General features: G+C 51.9%; 1 protein-coding gene across 12 annotated transcripts in view; it reads left to right on the forward strand.

The window, feature by feature from the left end:
• The window catches only part of ERI3 (ERI1 exoribonuclease family member 3), a 132,433-nt gene that overhangs the window by 99,454 nt on the left and 13,844 nt on the right, over positions 1–19,135 (forward strand). For 7 of the 12 annotated variants that reach the window (XM_036348201.1, XM_036348192.1, XM_036348193.1 and 4 more), the window contains one exon: positions 8,377–8,509. The exons of 1 other annotated variant lie outside the window; for it this stretch is intronic. In XM_036348201.1, coding sequence (XP_036204094.1) covers positions 8,377–8,509 — 133 coding nt within the window. The remainder of the gene's footprint in view (positions 1–8,376; positions 8,510–19,135) is intronic. 4 more of the 12 variants (XR_004973906.1, XM_036348195.1, XM_036348194.1 and 1 more) reach the window with 1 other exon arrangement.

The following is a 19,135-nucleotide window of genomic DNA, read 5'->3' on the forward strand; positions in this document are numbered from 1 at the left end:
TGGGATTTGGAAACCCAGGAGAAGGGGCTATTTGTAGGGGAGATTGTTGAAATTGATTTTTAAACATATTGAGAAGGAAGTGTCTGAGTAAAATCCAAGTGGAAATACCAGATAGACAACAGAATATATATGTTTGACACTCAAGTAGAGGCAAGAAATATTGATTTAGAAGTTGGAGAGGTTGAAGATGAGGAAGTTGAAGAAATCACCCAGGAAAAGTGGTAGAGTGTAGATAAAAAGAAGAAGAGAGAGTGCATGAGTATACACATCGGATGACCAGATGCAAAAGAGACTATATAGGAGATTGACGGGAAAAGATAAAAAAACTCAAAGAATAGGATGTTGAGAAAACCAGAGGAGAAGGGTTTTTTTGCCCATCTGGCATGGCTCAGTGGTTGAGTGTTGACCTTTGAACCAAGAGGTTATGGTTCGATTACCAGTCAGAGCACATGTCTGAGTTGCGGGCTCAATCCCCAATGTGGGGCATGCAGGAGGTAGCCAATTGATGATTATCTCTCATCATTGATGTTTCTATCTCTCACTCCTTTACCCTTCCTCTCTCTGAAATCAATAAAAATATATTTTTTAAAAAAAGAAGAAGAAGAAGAAGCAGGCTGTTGAGTGGTGAAGGCAGCAAGAACCAGAAATTGCCTATAGATGTGGACAGTATGGTGAAGATTTGACCTTAGCAGGAGCTAAGTGGCATAATAAGGCTAGAAATTAGTCTGTAGGAGTTAAAGAGTGATGAGGGAGGTAAATGGGGTGAGCAGAGAAAACCTTGAGAAGTTTGGTTATTAATAGAACAGGCAGCAGCTCCGGATGGGGATATGGAGTCAATGGAGGACTTTAAAAATTATAATCTAGCCCTAGCTGGTTTGGCTCAGTGGATAGAGGGTTGGCCCACGGACTGAAGGGTCCCAGGTTTGATTCTGGTCAAGGGCATGTACCTTGGTTGCAGGTTCCCTCGCCCTGGTCGGGTTGTGTGCAGGAGGCAGCCAATCGATGTGTCTCTCTCACATTGATGTTTCTCTCTGTCTCTTCCTCTTCCTTCCACTCTCTCTAAAAACTCAATGGAAAAATAACCTCGAGTGAGGATAAATAAATAAAATAAAGATTATAATCTCTAATACATAACTTTCAAAGAACATTATATTGGTTTTCCAGTTAGTATTGCTGCATAACTTATGACCCCAAAACTTAGTGATTTAAAACAACTATTTTATTAGCTGATGGGTTCTGTAAGTCAGAAATTCATTAAGTGCTCAGTTAGGTAGTCTGGCTCATGTTCTCTCACATACTTGTAGTCAGTGACTGGAACTGGCACAGTGTGTGGTTGGAGCAGCTGGGGGCAGGCTGGGCATCTCTCTTTGCCTAGTCTTGTGGCTTCTCTCTGTGGTCTCTGCATGAGCTTGTTTGGGCTTCCTCACAACATCGCTGCCTCAGAGCAGTCTAACTACTTCAGGGCAGCTGATGGCTCCAGGGCAAGTCTTCCAGCCAATGAGTAATTGGCCTTAGCATTTCTTTCCTTTTTTTTTTTTTTTTAGGATTGCTGCAGCTATTTGGGGTCTTTTTTTATTCCATATGAATTTTTGGAGAGTTTGTTCTAGGTCTGTGAAATATTCCATTGGTATCTTAATGGGGATTTCATTGAATCTATAAATTGCTTTGGGTAGTATGGACATTTTAATGATGTTGATTCTACCAATCCATGAACATGGTATATTCTACCATTTGTTTATGTCTTCCTCTATCTCTTTTTTTTCTTTTTAAAAATATTTTTATTGATAGCAGAGAGGAAGGGAGAGGGAGAGAGAGATAGAAACATCAATGATGAGAGAGAATCATTGATTGGTTCCCTCCTTCACACCCCCTACTGGAGATTGAGCCCACAACCCAGGCATGTGACCTTGACTGGAACCAAATCTGGGACCCTTCAGTTCACAGGTCAACACTATCCACTGAGCCAAACCAGCTAGGGCCTCTATTTCAACATCCTGTAGTTTTCCGAGTATAGGTCTTTTACCTCCTTAGTTAAGTTTATTTCTAGGTATCTTATTTTTTTTTTTTTTTGATGCAGTGGTAAATGGGATTTTTTTTTAGTTTCTCTTTCTGTGAGTTCATTATTGATATATAAACAAGCCATAGATTTCTGGGTTTTAATTTTGTATCCTATTACATTGCCAAATTCATTTATTAAGTCTAGTAGTTTTTTTATGGGATCTTTGGGGTTTTCTGTGTACAATATCATGTCATCTGTGAATAATGACAGTTTTACTTCTTCTTTTCCAATATGGATGCCTTTTATTTCTTCTTCTTGTCTAATCACTATGGCCAGCACTTCCAATACTATGTTGAACAGGAATGCTGAAAGTGGGCATCCCTGTCTTGTTCCTGTTCTTAGGGGAAATGGTTTTAGTTTTTGCCCATTGAGTATGATGTTGGCTGTAGGCTTGTCATATATGGCCTTTATCATATTGAGATATGCTCCCTCTATTGGATTTTGTCGAGTGCTTTTTCTGCGTCTATTGATATGATCATATGATTTTTGTCTTTCAGTTTGTTTATGTGATGTGTCACGTTTATTGATTTGCGAATATTGTACCAGCCTTGCATCCCTGGAATAAATCCCACTTGATCATGGTGTATGATCTTCTTAATATATTGCTGGAGGCAATTTGCTAATATGTTGTTGAGGATTTTAGCATCTATGTTCATCAGGGATATTGGCCTGCAGTTCTCTTTCTTTGTAATGTCTTTACCTGTTTAGCATTTCTGATATTATATAGCATTGCTGGAGGTTGCAGAGTATTACTTGTACATTACTATGTTGGTTGAAATAGTAAAGTTAAAAAAATATCCTATTTCAAGACTCCCCCTCTTGAGTCACATTATAAGAAGAACATGGGAGATGGGAGACTGGAAAATACAATCTGCCCCAATTGGTGTGTTAGACTGAGCCCAGGAAGGGGAGAGGGAACAGCGTTATCAAAGGCAATGTGCATTTTGGGTGATGGCACCAAGGGTATTTGGAGGTGGCAGGGGGACAGGCATTCCTGAGTGACCGTAGGTATACCTGGAAGAAAGACCACCATTCCATTTTGTAGTACTGAGGCTCGGAGAAGTTTAATAACTCATCCAAAATCACAGTGCCAATAACTGGCAGAACTGGGAACCAAATTCTGGTTTGTCTAACTGCTGAGCCCAGACATTGCCCTTCTGTAAGACTGGGCTCCTGAGCATACCATCCTCATGTTTACCTGTGACCTTGGTACTTGGTTCACCAACTAAAGAACTGTTGGCCAGTTAGATAAAAAGGTTATTAGGTAGTAGTTACAACTGTCATACTTTATCTCCCCTATCCTCCAGAGTATCATGTTTACAGCTTTGTCAGTTGAGTGTTCATGGGAATGGCATTTGGTTTGATTTGGTTCCTCATCTTGGGAAATGGCCCATCAGCCTTAGGCCCAGAGGGTGACAGTCACCCAGAGATCTGCTTAAAGGCCTGCTCCTCCCCAACTTGTGGAGAGATTGGGTATGTCGGTGTGCTGGTGTTGGCTTGGGAGCTCTGGGTTTTGTGGAAGTTGCAGGGTAGTCTGTGCTTCTGTCTGCAGTTTGAGCTGGGTTCTTGCTCCCTCTGTGTCCACCCTACTCTAAGGGCCCTGGTAGGTAGTGAGTGGGTGGGCAGAGACACCCCAGCAGCTGTCGATGCCTCTTCTTTCCTCTTTGAAGGATCTAATGCTGCTGCCGATGAGGGCTACTTCATCTATTAAACCCAATACACTTGTCGCAGCTGCTAAGCCCCCGTAAGCCGCCGGGCGCCGTGTTTGTGATGGGACTGACAGTGCATGGAGGAGGCTGATTATACACGATTCCATTTCGCGGGCCCAGCAATGTAATTTCACAGGGCGATCAGCGTTTGCATGTAATAGCAGGCTGTGCTGAGGTGTCAGAATATTAAAGGCGCTAATGGCAAAGCTCCCTGTTACACAGGGGGCCACCCGCCGCGCCTACAGCAGGGCTGCGTGGCAGGCCCGTCGCAGATGGCTGGCCACTAAGCTAATGGGGCAGCAGCCAAGGCGAGCAGAGCACGAGAGGGGAGAGCCAGCCGGGAGCAGCTCGGCACCTGCTTCCCTGCGCATGGAAATTACAGCAGCCCAGGGGAAGGGAAGTGTGCATGCCTGCCTGGCACAGGGCTGGGAGGGCGCAGTTTGGTGGACCAGCATCTCTCACCACAACTCCACCTACCCTGGACAGGACTTGGGCTCCTCAGACATCCTTCCACCTGCCCCACCCTCTGGTCAGGACCCATCAAGTGGGCCTGACGGCTGACAGAAGTGCAGCTGGAAAGGTGGCACCCAGAGAATTTGGAACCAGCATGAAAAAGGGGCTCAGGCACAGATCTTGGCAAGAGCTCTTAAAACAGATTCCTGCCCCGCACTGATCAAGGTCAGAAATCTACTGGGTCCCTTACCCCGACACCACACAGGCTGGCAGAAGAGAAAGAGTGGAAATAGGAAGCAGTGGGGGAAAGGCGGTAGACCCCTCGATTGATGCCAGTTTGCACAGAGCTGGGAGGCAGCATCTGAAGATATGACTCCTGTCCATGTTGGCTGCCCCAGCAACACCCACGCCCTTGCCTATGCACTCGCCAAGCTTGCTCCTGCCATTCTCCTTTGCCCTTGCTATGTCTTCTACCTGGTGCCCTCCAGGAAGCTTTCCTAGCCGCCTCCAATCCCACATGGGCCTATTTGTCTCCATTGTCCCTGTGGACAGCCTCCTGAGTCATCCGGCTCTGATGGTTCCTGGGGTCCCAGACTTGACTTCCCAGCCAGAATCTGAGACAGAGCCCACACCACCCTGTTCTGAAATGGACTCCCAGGAAGTCTCTGTTAAGAATCCTGGGTGGAGCCCTGGCCGGTTTGGTTCAGTGGATAGAGTGTCGGCCTGTGGACTGAAGGGTCCTGGGTTCGATTCCAGTCAAGGGCACATGCCTGGGTTGCGGGCTCTATCCCCAGTTAGGGGTGTGCAGGAGGCAGCCTATCGATGATTCTCTCTCATCATTGATGTTTCTATCTCTCCCTCTTCCTTCCTCTCTGAAATCAATAAAAATATATTTAAAAAAAGAAAAAAAGAATCCTGAGTGGATGTAATCTCTTAGGGAGGATGTCAGGAGGGGGTGGGAATGGAAGGAGGTGTGCACACTTGCATGGGTATGCACGCTCCGTAGTGCATATATCTGGGGGGAGGGCAGGGACTTTAGAAATGTGTGCTGAGGGTGGTGGGCATGTGGGTACAAGTGCATAGGGCAGCAGGTGTAAGTATTCAGACCTCATATAGGTGGGAGCACAGGTTGCTATAGGACCCTGTATTCGCTGCGTGGCGCTCTGTGTCCACTGGCTGTGCCTGAAAGGTACCTGAGGTGGCAGGGGTAGCTTGAGGTACTGTCCATCTTACTGTGCCTAGGGGTTCCATGAGACTGGTGGTCACGCGTGAAGTTTCAGTTCTGCAGGAGTATGTGGCAGTGCCTGGAGGAGACATGCCAGGATTCTCAGCAGGGCAGCAGAGGGAGAGCCCAGGCTGAAGAAAAGCAGTTTTAATTAACCATTTTTAATATCATTTTGGACTTTGGCTGGTATGTGAAGGCCCCGCTGGAAGCAGCATTTGTAAAAATTAAATCCCTCTTATTAGGAGCTTGCCAGACCCATGTGCACGCACTGCCCCTCCCCCGCCTGGGCCCCCTTGAGGAAGCGCTGGATGAGGCCATGTCACAGCAGCAATTGGTTATCACACTTATCTGGGAATATGAAACTGTGCGGCATGACACCCGCGGCCACGGTGGAGACGCCAATTCATCTCGCCCTGGCTCTGACAAGCTAGACTGCCCTTCCTGAAAGGCATCCGTCAGGCGGGACCCGCGCTGCCGCCTTCCTTGGTGCCCCTGCTTCCTGCCGTGGGTTCTGGCTTGCCCTGGTCCAGCCTGGTCCTCCTGGGCTCGCTGCCCTCCACCCCCCTTCCACATGTCCCAGTCGGGGGAAGTTCTTGGGGAGTCATTATTATAATAATAATCTAATCATACTGACACGCATTGGGGCAAGCGTCTAATGTTATCTGAAGTGGTCTTCTCGCTTAGCTGCGATAAGACTCAGGATGACGTGCAGATAACGTTGAGCTGCCCTGTCCCTGAGCCGAGAGCAGAGCAGAGGGGCCTCAGCAGCCCTGCCGCCCGCCCGCCGCTTTAAGCCGGGAAGCGGCAGCACCTGCTAATGCAAGTGTTTAATATTTGATGGGCTGGGATAAAGCAGGATCACCTTCGAATTGAATTGAGTGTCAGCCGAGAATCTATTACTGAAATTCGGGTGTGATTTGACAGCAAAGTAGACGATGTTATTCTTCACTAGTTACTGCAATCTTCTCCCCGACATCACTTAAATATTTTTTTCTTTGCTTGAGTAAACACACATTATCCTTCTTTTTTTCCCTTCCTTCCCTTTTTCCTTTTTAGAAGGAGAAAAAAAACTATCCAGCTTGCCTTCTCCGGGCTGATAGAGTAGATTGTTATTTCTTTATTTGTCCTATTAAATGGAATTTCTGATCGTTTAATCCGGCCTTTGTAAGTGATTTTAAAGTACTTGAAAGCCAGCCCGCCACTGCTCTCTGGCCCACTGCACTCCAGCCCTGGCCCTGACCATGCATAGCAGCTTCTTCAGCTCTGCACCACCCACTGGCTGCTTTCCCTCCCCGCCTGCGTTCCCAGCTCCAGCTCCGCCCTGGCTCAAAGCCAGCGACCTCTCCCCTGTCCTTGAGTCTCACACTCAGCCCCCAATTTGTGGTTGCAGCTGTGACTTGGGAAAGGGTGGGAGGGTTGGCTGGGAAGTTGGGCTGTGGCTAGTACCTCTGTGGTCAAGGATAATGGCTTTGGAGGGTGCTAAGGGTGAAGTACACTGACTCCTAGCCTTTCAGTTCCCCAGGTGGCCGAGGCTTGGTTCCTGCAGCTGGGAACGAAGGATACTAGCCCTCTGCCCAGCTCCTCAGCCCTGGCACGGACTTTGTGTCCAGCTTCCTGCCTTTGTTTCTGAACCTATGCTGGGTGCTCTCCCTTATGAAGGAGTCTGTGGTGGGCTGGGGACCTCTTGGGCATAGTGATGGGCAGGGGCACTTCAGTGCCTGTCTGCCCATGGCTACGGTCACTTTAGTATCATCAGCGGACTCACCATCTAACTTCTTCTGGGGACTCACCCAAGCTTCATCCCCATTGACCACTGTCCCACATGCTTCCTGCCACTGGGAGAAGGCAGCCTGATGTTTGGAGACTTCTAAAGTGAGTGGAAGGATAATGTTTGAAGTGTCAGCTAGCTATGCAAGCCCACTGGTAGGGGCCCAGGACTTTGCCAGCAGGCTGAGCAGGAATTAAATTCCCAATGGGCCACTTAATGGTGTTCTAACCCTTGTATGTCTCTTCTTTCTGGGTCTCAGTTTCCTCACCTGTGACATCAGGTCATCATGCCTGTAAGGACTGTAAGAGCAGGTGCCATCCCTGTCCTGCCATGTACCTTACTCCTCCTTCCCCATGGAGTTTGGCCGCTGTCAGGTGACAGGAGTAGGGGATGGAGGGGAGCAATGAAGTGCTGGGGGTCTGAGCAGATCGATGCCCCCAGCACTTCCTTCCCCAACCCCAGGAAAACAATTAAGTACAGATCGATGGGTGGCCGCTTTGAATATGCATAAGTGAGCACTTGACCTTCAGCAGAGATCTGCTTCTCCTAACACACACACACACACACACACACACACACACACACACACCCTTCATGTGCTCCCCTCACTGCTGCTTAAGTCACCAGGTGACTTTACCCCTCCCCAGTTGAACACTCACATGGCACTCAGCCTTCTACAGTCTCGCCTGTCTCTGGGTCAAAAGCAACTTGACCACAGGCAGGTGGGGCCCCCCTCACTTTGGTTTTCCTATCTGTGAAGTTTGAATACGTTAGTCTCCAAGTCTTCCGGACCACAGTCTCTGCGACCAGTAATGCTATGGGAGGGGGCCCAGCAGAGTGCTGAGGACTCTGGAGAGGAGGGAATTTAAGGTGAAGGGGGTCCCGTGATGAGAGGCGGGGTCCTGACAAGGAGGGTCTTAGTAACTAGGAGCTCTCTAGAGGAGTTGTGAGGGGGCACCCAGTGAGGGCCAGAGGGAGATGCCCAGGAGAAAGGGAGCTCTAGAGGCAGAAGGGGTTTTGGGTGGCAAGGGGACCCCGTGAGGGGACGATCGTGAAGTGGTATGATGAGAATAAGTCCTTGGGGGAAAGGTTTGATGGGGGGAGTGATGGGTTGGTTCAGGGTCAGGGCCTCTGTTAACCATTCTTGCCTCCTGTCTTCCAGGCTTACAGCTTCGCCATGGGCTGCTGGCCCAAGAACGGACTTCTAGACATGAACAAGGGCCTCAGCCTCCAGCACATAGGCCGGCCCCACAGCGGCATTGGTCAGTCCTTCCACATGTCCCCCTGGCAGCCTGGTCAGTCTCCTGTCCACATGCCCCAGTCCCCTGGCTCACAGAGGGGTTCTCTGGCTTTTTTTGAGCTCTAACAAGGTGCTCTCTGTAGCTGGGGAGAGCGGGGAAAGGGGGGTATGAAGGGAGAATGAAACCAGACCATTGGAAAGGGTCTCTCAAAACAATATTTAGGAGGAGACTGGGGTCTGGGCTTTGGGTGGGTCACAGGTGGCCTTGGATTCAAGCCAAGCTACCCCTGCCTCTGACTGAATCTCTGGTGGGAGATGTCCTCAGAGAGGTGGGCACATGTCAGCTCACCCACCCCCCGTGGAGCTGGAGGAGGCTGTTTAATATTGTTTCAAGTCTGTGGCCACTAAACTGGGCGATCAATGGGAGTTAAGGAGATGAATTATTTAAACCTCACCAGCTTTTAATTAGTCGGGGTCCTTCTGACCGATGGCTCCGTCCACAGGGTATTGACTCCCCCGCAGGAGCAGCAGCCTCCATTGAACGGTGCCTGGGTTGGGAGGGGCCACTTGGGGTACCAGGTGGGGGTGCACCCTCAGGGGGATTACTGCTTGGAAGGAGCTGAAATGGCCGTGGTTCTAGGCATTGGAGGCTCTGCTAGCCTCTGTTCTCTCAGTATGGATACGTGTCTGTCTGTGAGTGACTGTGTGTATGTGTGTGTGTGTGCGCGCGCGCATGTACATTTGGCAACTTCAGCTGCATGTCTCCGTGTGTCTAAGAGTATATGTGTATCCGTGTATGTCTATATTTGAGGGATGCATGTGTATAGCAGTATATCTCTATATTTTCCTGAGGGCATGTGTCTGTATATGGGAGCAGTCATCAGCTTGTCAGAAAGTATGTCTCTTCATTTCTATGTGTCTTATTTTGTGTGCATGTGCATGCAAATGGTTTTTAGCAGGCAAGGCTTTGTTCCAAGTGGGGAGGAACAGGGGTATTCTTGGGTGGCTTTATGACATTATCATAGCCAGTGTACCTTTGGGAAGGTATCAGGGGCTGAAGGAAGGGACTGGCAAGATACACCAAAGGAACCAGTCACTTGCTACAGATGAGCCCCTCATCCTTTCCACAGACATCATTGGTGCCTGGTGGGTGCTGGGCATTCTGAGTAGAAGTTCCTGTCCCCAGGGAGCTCACATCCTGGAGGAGACAGAGATTGAACTGGGCATTTGCTACCCAGGCCACTGAGGGCTGTGTTAGAAACACCTGGGCTGCCCCAAACAAGGTTTTCTCCGTTGCCAAATGGCTTCTCTCCTTCACTTACATCTTACTGACTTCTGGGACGCCCTGTATCATTCTTGTTGGGGGTGGGGTGTGGTCAATGGGCCTAAGGATTTGGGGGGTACACCACAGCAATTGCTGTTGTCTCCCAACTGCTGTTCTGTGCAATCTAGTGTCGACCCCAAACTTAGCAAGGTGATATGCCTGGGAGGTGAGCAGAAAGTTTCCTAGAGAAGAGGACACTTGAGTCAGCAGATCCTTGAAGGATGAATAGGAGTTTGTTAGGCAGAAAAATGGGGAAAGGATTTTCTTCTTAGGGGGAAGTGTACAAAGCCTGAGGGCACGAGGAAGCCTGGCATACTGAGATGGCAGGTGAGACATCTACAAATAGTTTCCAGTGACTGCAGTGGGACCTTTGGGTTAGGGAATGGCTAAAAAATCAGTAGGGACGTAACCTGCCTGGGATGGTAGGTTAAAGGGAGTGGATTTCTCATGAGGTTTTGATGAGACAGGAGGTTTGTGAGAAAACAGCGTGATCAGAGCTCTGATTCAGACACACTGAGGCACTCTGTGCTGCACAAACTACTTCTTAATAGGTGCTCAATAAATCCAGTCAGGTGGTGAATGAACACGTAGATGAGTCAATGAAAGAGTGATGGGAAAGGGAGAGACCAGAGAACGAGGACCAGTGAGAGGACTTGCATTGGCCCAGGGGAGGAGGAACTGCCTGTAATTGAGTTTGCCCAGTGGCAGGGACCAGCCGGACTGGGTTAACTCCCCCTGCACAGGGAGCTGGGTGCCCTCCCTCCATGTATCTGTCCAGGGTATATTTTTGAGAGGAAGGGCTTCCTTGCTTCCACTGTTTGCTGCCTCCTGGGACTCAGTGGTGCCCTTCTTCTCTCTTCACTCATGTCAATTCTGGGTTAGGACCCCTGAGGTGTTCCTTTCTTCTTTATAAGAGAAGGTTTTTCCATCTGGGTGGGCCCTAGGGGACAGCCCAAGGCTGTGAGCGACAACACAGTAGGGCTTTGGAGCCAGTTGTTTTAGTTTTACCGTCCAGAGCCCTGTGACCTTGGACAAGGGATGGTGCTACTGCCTCTCGTGGCTGTTGGGAAGGTTCAGTGAAGTCAGCTGTGTGAAGGGCTTGCGCAGTGCCTGGCACACAGTGGGTACTCAAGGACACTGGGGATTCCTGGTATTTGGTGTTTGTATTTTTGAATGAAGGGGGCTGCCCTGCCAGCTCCTGGTTGGCTCTGAGGTGTGGGTGAGGGTTCTTGGAAGGGAGGGAAGATGCAGGGCATTAATTGGGCTGGGAGAGGCGGGGAGGGGAGGCATGGGTTTTGAGCAGTGAGGTTAATGGCCCTCGCGCCAAAGAGACAGCTTTAATGAGCTTCAGCTGGCGGTGCCCCGAGTTACTGTGCGTGCTAAAAGGGTCGTGCTGTAAGAGTTTGATGTGGACTATTTCCCAGCCCTGGGGTCAGGGGTCAGCTCCTGTCACTGGCCACTCAGGCTGGTCCTCAGTGACATGGTGCTAATTAACTCTGTGAGGAGCTGCCAGCCTGGAGTGGGGAGTGGTATGTATATTGGGGGTGGGGGTGAGGCAGCATTGGTTATGCTGGGCAAGGGTTCTGCAGATCCCATAGCTTAGCCATCTCCAGGATCTGCTTGGTTCTCCCAAATTACCAATGACCCTAAACCCACTGATGATCCTGATCCTCTTTCTTAGGTATGTGTAGCAGGAGGAGCCTGTGGGGTCTGCATTGCGGGGACTCCTGCCAAGCATTGAGTGGTGGGGGTGCTGAGAGAGCAAGGGAGCAGGCATACGGGAGGGGTGGACTGATGGGAGGGGCAGCTACAGAAGGGAGATGGCTGTTAGGATGGATATGGGTGGCTGAGTTGTTTGAGGGGGAGTGTGGGAACGTCCGGGCAGAGGAGTGACCTGGTCAGAGCAGCCTGAGAGTGTGTGCAGGGAAGACTAGTGAGGAGAAACTGCAGAAGGGGAGGTGCAGTAAGGTACATGGGGGTGATGGTTAATTCAGAGCCAGCAGTGGCTGTGGGAATGAGTCAGGACCAAGTCAGTGAACATTTACTTCGCTCCTACTATGGGATAAGTGCTAGAAATGTGTTGGTAAAGATGACAGACACAGTGGGACACAGTGCCCAGCCCTCACAGAGCTCACAGGCACCGTCCAGGAGCGGGTAACGGCTTGGCCCTGGGGACTGAGGGAGAGGGGGCCCAGCGATGGAAGCAGTGAAGCTCTGGGAGGACGGGCTGTGGGCTGTCAGCATGGCCTCGCAGTCAGGAGGACGCCTCTTGGGGGAGGGGATTGGCCTGGTGAGCCTGGTGAGCAGAGAGCTGCTGGAGCGGCTTGTGGGTGAGGAGCGACTGCGTGTGTGTAGAACTGGCTGTTTCGTGGGCTCTGTCAGCTTCCTTGGCTTGGACCAAAGATTCTCGGCAGGCAGCCTCCACAGGGACTGATCAGTGCTGTGCTTCTTTCCTTTCAGCCCAGGGTCAGCAAGACACGCACATTATTTGGGGGGCATTTATGTTAACAAATTTAATTTTCACACCAGTATTATGAAGGCAGACATCATCATTCCCATTGTATAAGGCAGGAAACTGAGGCTTAACTAGTTAAGTTACTTGTCTGAGGTCACTCAGCCAATTGACTTGAGGAGTCAGGATTCAAACCCAGGACCGTATAAATGCTGAGCCTATGTTCTTATCACTGTGCAGAACTGGGAGTACCTTTTAGTGTCAGGCTTTGTGCTACCAACAGAGACAAGAAGGAAGAAAATAAGCTCACTTCCCTCGTTCCCTTCAGTGTCAGTGGAACTTACAGGCCGTGACAAAGCTTCAGTAGCAACAACTGAGGAAGAACGGAAAGGAAGCACTGCCGCCCCTTCTCTCCTGCCGTAGTCGCGCTCAGAGCCAAGGCCCCACAGCCACTAGCTTCTGACCTTTTTCTGACCCCGACAGTCCTTACTCTGTGAGTTCCGTTTGCTCTCTACCTCTTGGCTCAGGAAAACCTGTGCATCTTCCAGGGGCCACCTCCTCTGGGAATCCTGCCTGGCCCCCCCAGTGAGGGCGTACAGAATACACCTTTAGTCCCTGACCATAATTTGTTTGCTAATGATCGGTCCCCACATACTTGACCTCTCTAAGGGCAAGACCCAGGCCTCCTTGGCTGCTTTCTTTTGGGAAGTCTGCAAAGGAAGTGTTCGTAAACCTCACCAGTTGTTGGGACGTGGAGGCCCATGGACTGCTGGTTTCAGCTGTCTGGGAGAATAACTGGAACCTTCCCTCATGTCCAGCTGGGTGGTCCTGCCCTGGCTGCTTAACCCCTCTGCTCAGGAACTCAGGAGGGTCCCTCTGAGGCTCCTGGTAAGGCAGGATGGCCAGACAACAAGTGGATTCTCTCAGGAGTTTGTTGCCCAGCACAGTTTGGCAAGAGAGCTGGGCTGGCAAGTGGCAGGATGGGGGTCTGGCCCCAGGAGGGCAGTACTGGCCTGTGGTCTCCCCTAAAGGAGTGGGGTGTCTATCAAGAGCCTAGTCAGAGCGCATTAGCTCTGTGACATGGATCTCATTAGTGCTCGTGAGAGGTGTCACTACAGGAGAATCGCCGGCTCAGGGAGACTCTTGTACCAAAAGGAAGAAAGGACAGTGACAGCCTTTTCTCTGCTGCTTCTGCCACCAGCTCCCTGGGCCGCCCGCCCTCCTCCTAGTGGAGGTGTGGGGGTGCTGGCTAATGAGCTCGCCTACAGTACAGCTTTGCCTTCCCCTCCTTGAAGTTCTCCGGGTCCCTCTGAAGACCTCAGGCCTAGGATTAGCACACAGCAAACACCAGCCCCCCTCTTGCCCAGCGGGGAGTTCCTTCTGATCACCCTGCCTCTGCTAGCATAGCCAAGGGAAAGGAGGTGGGGCCCAGACAGCCTCTGTGGCCAGCAGGAGGCGGCTTTCACTTGTGGATGGCTCAAGCCCTCTGCCTCCCTTAACCATGTCCACTTCTCTGCGGCGGGCTCTTTCTTCCCAGGTTTGTGATCTCTGCCCCTCCCTTTTCCCTGTGACATCTCCCATCCTGGCAGGGTCTCCATCCCTGTGATAAACCTTCCTCCCAACACAAGGAAGAATTTGGGGACTCTGCCCCAGGGTTCAACAGAATGTGGCTTTTAAATATAATCTAATACAGGACTTTCTGGCTCAGCTTGGATTTCAGAATTAGCAAGAGCCCAGTGTCTGGTTTTCAGATGACCTGATGGTGTGAAGTATTGATATGAGGCCCCAGCAGGCCTGATAGCCCCTCCCTGGCTGTCCTAGAGGGGACCTCCCCTGCTTCAGACAGTTGCCTCGTGGGGAGGGCCCAGTGACAGTGGAGTGCATGCTTCCCCAGCACTACCCCCACTCCTGTCTGTTCTTTGTGGTGTCTCCCAAAGAAAGTGAGGATGATGGATGGCCATGAGAGAAGAGGACTCTCCAGGCACAGAGTCTCCACTGGCCTGCTTGGATGGTGCTCAGGGAGAGGGGTGTGCACCTCCCTCCCCAAGCTGGCACCCTTGGAGCCCCAGGGACATCAAAGACTTTGTCTTTGCCAGACATCATGCTCTGGTCTTCAGTAGCAACTACAGATGGAAAATGGATAGACATATGGATGAGTGGACTAACGGATGGATGGAGGAAAGTTCTGGTATATGTATGTATGTGTTCTGTGTGAGTGCTGCACTGGGAAGTACAATCTTTGTTTCCCTACCTTCCTAGCCCCGGGCCCCAGCCAGGCCTCCCCTTGTCTCTCTCTGTATCTCCTGTCAAACCATCGCAGACGTAAATGACAAAGAAATCAGAAAGACAGATCAATGCCGGCCAAATTAGCACTTGCAGATAGACTGTGCGGGGATGTCAGCGCCCTGACCCCTGGTGATCTTGCTGCCTCCACTGCTGATATTATGCAAATTGCATCCATCTGGCAGGACCCGCGAGCTTGCTGCTCCTACTCAGAGGAGTAATGGGCTGGGGGTGGGCGGGAGTATTGGCGCAAGAGTCGGTGGAGTGAGTGTGTACGTGTGTGTGCATGTGTGAGCATGTGCTTGAGTGTATGTGAGGGTGTGCGGTGCCCACCAAGCACTGGGTAGTGATGGAGTGATTGACAGGGCAGATAAGGGGCTGCATTGGATTCCTTTGGGCTGGGGGATTAGGAGCAGCCACAGATGGGAGATAACCGGACTTCATTTCAGTTTATTTTCCTCCTTATCCCTTCTCCCCACCTTCACTGCCCGAAAAACACAATCTCACTAGTTTGCGTTTTCATCAATATTTGCAAGTCATTACCACTGGTTTAAGGTGAGAGACAATGTCAGGGCCCCTCCCCCAATCTTGTACAGGCCTGTTACCCTGGGAATGGATTCCTAGAGCAGCCCAGACAGCTGTGCTCCAGTGGTGTTCATAGCAGCCCTCCTCCCTTGCCCACAGTATGCATGGGGCGATCCATACCTCCTAGACCAGTCCTGCTGACCTACTTCATCCAACCCAGTGCCCCCTGACAATCCTTAAGCTGGGCACTGCCCCTCCTACCTGTTGCTGCTGTGTGACATCCTTGCCTCTGAGTTTAGGCTCCAGCTTAGGTTCTTCTGCCCTGGTTTTAGCTGTGCCCCTGGGAGCTGTTCTTCATCTTCTGGGGGACTCTGGACCCTTCCTCACAGTCTTCCAGTCCTTAACGCTACTGACCAGGGCCCAGAGCCCAGCTGGGAAGGGTGGGGCCCGGGGCCGACGGAGAGGGGAATGTCTTTGGTTTGGCCTGAATCCCCATCTGTACCAATAGCTTCTACAACATTTGCCAGGTGTCAGATGTAGTCAAGAGGACTTTATGTCTGTTGTCTCATTGAATTCCCAAACCCTGTGAGACAGGAGATACCACCAGGTAGGAAACTGAGGCTCAGGAGGTTGTCATTCACCCAAGGCTACAGAGCAAGGATGTGGAGAGCCAGAATTTAAACACACACCTCTCTAGGGTCAGAGCTCTTAATCGGCAAGCTGTACTTCCTCACTGTCATGCCGCCAACCCCAAGCACACACGCATCGCCACGCCTGGATCCATTTAAAAGAACCTTCCATGTACAGTAGGCAGACAAGTTCCTTCAGGCTGTAGCCTCTGAACACAAACCCTGACCCAGACCAGATCCCCTGCCAGGCTGAACCAGACAGAAGGGAACAGAATTCAAACACCCCCCGCCCTCAGGAGCTGTGTCTGAGACAGTTGGGCTGTAGCAAGAAGGACACACAGAGGACAGAATGTTCCTGCCGCTGAGCCTGCCCAGGGATGTCACAGCACGCGGCACCCAGTCTCCTGCAGTTCTGGGAGGGGCCGAGCAGCTCAGGCCAGTGGCTGAGGTGTAGCTGTCCCAGAGGCCCCTCCAAAACTGGGCTCCAGCTGTACCCACCCACCAGGCAGGGTGGGAGCGGGGAGTGTTGGGAACATGTCCGGGGACACGTGTGCAAGGGGAGCTTGTTCTAATGAGGAGAACATGGCTGCTAGTTAGGCAAGGGGCGGGCGGGGAGCCTCAGAGCTGATTGAAGGCAGGGGCAGGGGTCAGACAATTAGGCCCAGATCCGGCTGTTTGATGTGAGTTCTGAGGCCTCAAAGCCTCCCTCAGCCCGCTCCCTCCACTCCCTCCGCTCCCTCCTCTTTCCTTTCTTCTTCTGCCCAAAGGCAGGAAGGATGGAAACGCTTACTCTCCCTGTTACTATTATTAAACGCTGTGGCAGGCCAGCCAAGCTCAGGACTCCTGCCCACGGGGGGCCCCCAGAACCCCAAGGTTCCTTGGACCCCAGGGGGCATCTGGCCAGCAGCCAAGGCCAGCCTGAGGGCAGGGACAAGGTGAGACACAGGGCAGGGTACCCTTCTGCCGCTCTTGCTTCAGAGTGAATGGGGCCTCCCAGGGGAGATTCGGGCCTGGGGCTGCCAGGGCCACATCTCAGGCCTGCTTGGAGCATCACCTCCTGCAGCCACCTAGTTCTTCTCTGTTCTGTTCTGTTCTGTTCTGTTCTGGGGTTGGGGGGTGAGAGCTCACACCCTATCACACACACTGTTGTCTGTAGCAGCCACACCAAAACCTCGTCCCACACGGTAAAGATCCATAGAGCCCCACAGTACTGTCACACTCGTACACCAAAGGGCAGGCGTGACCCCCACCCCAGCCCAGATGTTATAACCACATATTGAAACAGGGCCCTGCTCTAGTCACACAGCGACTTGTGCAAGAGCCGGGACTGTCCCTAGGCAGGGCCCTCGGAGCTAAGCCCCTCCCCCAGTGGCTGGGAACTGCAATAAGATCTTGTGTCCCGGGTGGGTGGGGGGGTCCTTCCAGTCCCCATCCTAGGAAATAAGCCTTTTGAGCTGGTACTGACCAGAGAGTGGGAGGAAGCCAGATTGGGGGGGCAGCGGGGAGAGGGAGGGTGGGAGCAGAGATAAATGTTAGCTCATTTCTTCCGTAATTAGTTACTCCCTCATCCCCGCGTTGTAATTGTGAACAAGCTGTAATGTTTAATTAGTCTGTAAATGAAACCCCAATTTCATAATGGCCTGGCTGACAGGGCTAAGTGAGCAGGGGAGGCGAGGAGGGGAGGTAACGGGAGGGCTTGCTGAGGGGGAGGGCGGGCTGGTGGGATCACCTCCTCTCCTCAGCCCCAGCCTGGCCTCCGAAGGGAGAAGGCTGAGACTTGGTCCAGCACTTGCACTCGCCTTTACTAGCCTCTCCAGTGGCCCTTCTTGCCAGAGGCAAGGAGAAGGAAGGGAAGGTTCTTGGCATCCTTATTCCACCCTCCCTGCCTCCCCTTCAATTCTGTGGTTGAGATACCACAATCACAGTCCAGCCTGGATGCTTCTGGTTAGAGAAGCTGACTCTGGGGGCCCAGGCTTGTGACCCCAACAAGAAGGATACTTTCTCCCCAGGTCCAACCTTCCTCCTCCCAAATCACCCTGCTAAGAGGCCTTTGCTTAGCACCTGGTCCTCAGGATCTGGTCCTATACCTAAAGAAGCCAGTGATTGGCACCGGATATGCCCCTCCCCATCCACTCGCAGTGCTAGTGGAATCAATGCAGACGCCAAGAGGCCAGGCCTTCTCTCAGGAGGTATCACAGCCGACTGTGATAAACGGGAGCTGCCGCAGGGGGGAGCCCCTGGCCCCACCGCCGCCTCATCGGTCTCTCCCTGTCTCCCCCACAGCATCCTCACTGCCTGCACACACCCCACCCGCCTGCCGCAGCCATAAATCTCAATTTACGAGGGTGGCGCTGGTGGGGGAGGAAGGTAGCGCCGCTAATGACGGCTCCTCAGCCGGATTTTTCATGTTGCACAGTCATAAATTTTTAAGAACAGCATGGGCAGCACGTTAGCGAGTTATCGAGGCTGCCTCTGTGCTGGCTTCCTAGTTCCAAGAGAGCAAGCAGAGTCTGGATAGGGCAGAGGAGGCAAATGGGGCAGGGCTGGGGCCCAGCAGCCAGACTAGTGTGGAGGCAAGGGTAAGGTGGGCCAAGCAGGCAGCTAGCGGGAGCCTTGGCACAGGGTGGGAGTGCTGCCAGAGCAGCTGGGAGCCAGGGACAGGCATGGGTGGGATCAGGCGTGTGGGCACACAGACCGTGGTGTTGGGAGCCTCCGATGGATGCCTCCGCTCCAGGACCTGACACCATGATGTACGGGGAGCCTGAAGACATATGGATTTTCAAAGCGGCCACTTTGAATCGAATTACAAATCCCGACCATGTGCACAATGAGGCGCCTGCCCTGGCAGAGCTGCCCTTGATTCTTAAGCCAGGTGCTTTTTAGGATCGTTCTTGGGAGCTAAGGTCTCTGGAGTCACCGAGAGAGATTCCTAGGGAAATGCCCACAGAGCGGGTGGATCTGTGGATATTCTGGAGCCAGGCTGGCCTCTTGCTAGTTCAGGCTCATCACTTCCAGGTGCGGGTCCTGCGGACGTCATTCACCTTCTTGGACCCCTGGTTCTTCTCTTTAAATTGGGGTTCATGATGGCTCCTGCCTCTCCAGGCTTCCTCTGAGGATTTGAAAGCGCTGTAAAACCCTGAGTACAAGTTAGCTCAGTTGTCTACTTAAATCCCTGGGAGAGTTTTGAGGGGCGTGTCTGGGGAAAAGCTCTCTGCTGGGCATTCGCTTTTGTTCAGTCATTCATTCAGAAGATGTATGTTTACTGAGGTCTTCTGGGTGCCCAGTCCAGTACTGGGTTTTCAGAGGCGAGGGGAGTCGCTTCCTGAGAGGTGGTCTGAGCATGTGTGGCTGCGGTGGGTCAGTGGTCCCCACCCTGTGCCTGGTCTCCCCTTGGGGGCCATGGCGTATCCTGTGCTGTTCGGCCATAGCGCACCTAAGCCTCAGAGTGCTGCAGGGCCCACGCAGGCT

This window comes from Myotis myotis, unplaced genomic scaffold (genome assembly GCF_014108235.1).
Source record: "Myotis myotis isolate mMyoMyo1 unplaced genomic scaffold, mMyoMyo1.p scaffold_m19_p_2, whole genome shotgun sequence".
NCBI lineage: Eukaryota > Metazoa > Chordata > Mammalia > Chiroptera > Vespertilionidae > Myotis > Myotis myotis.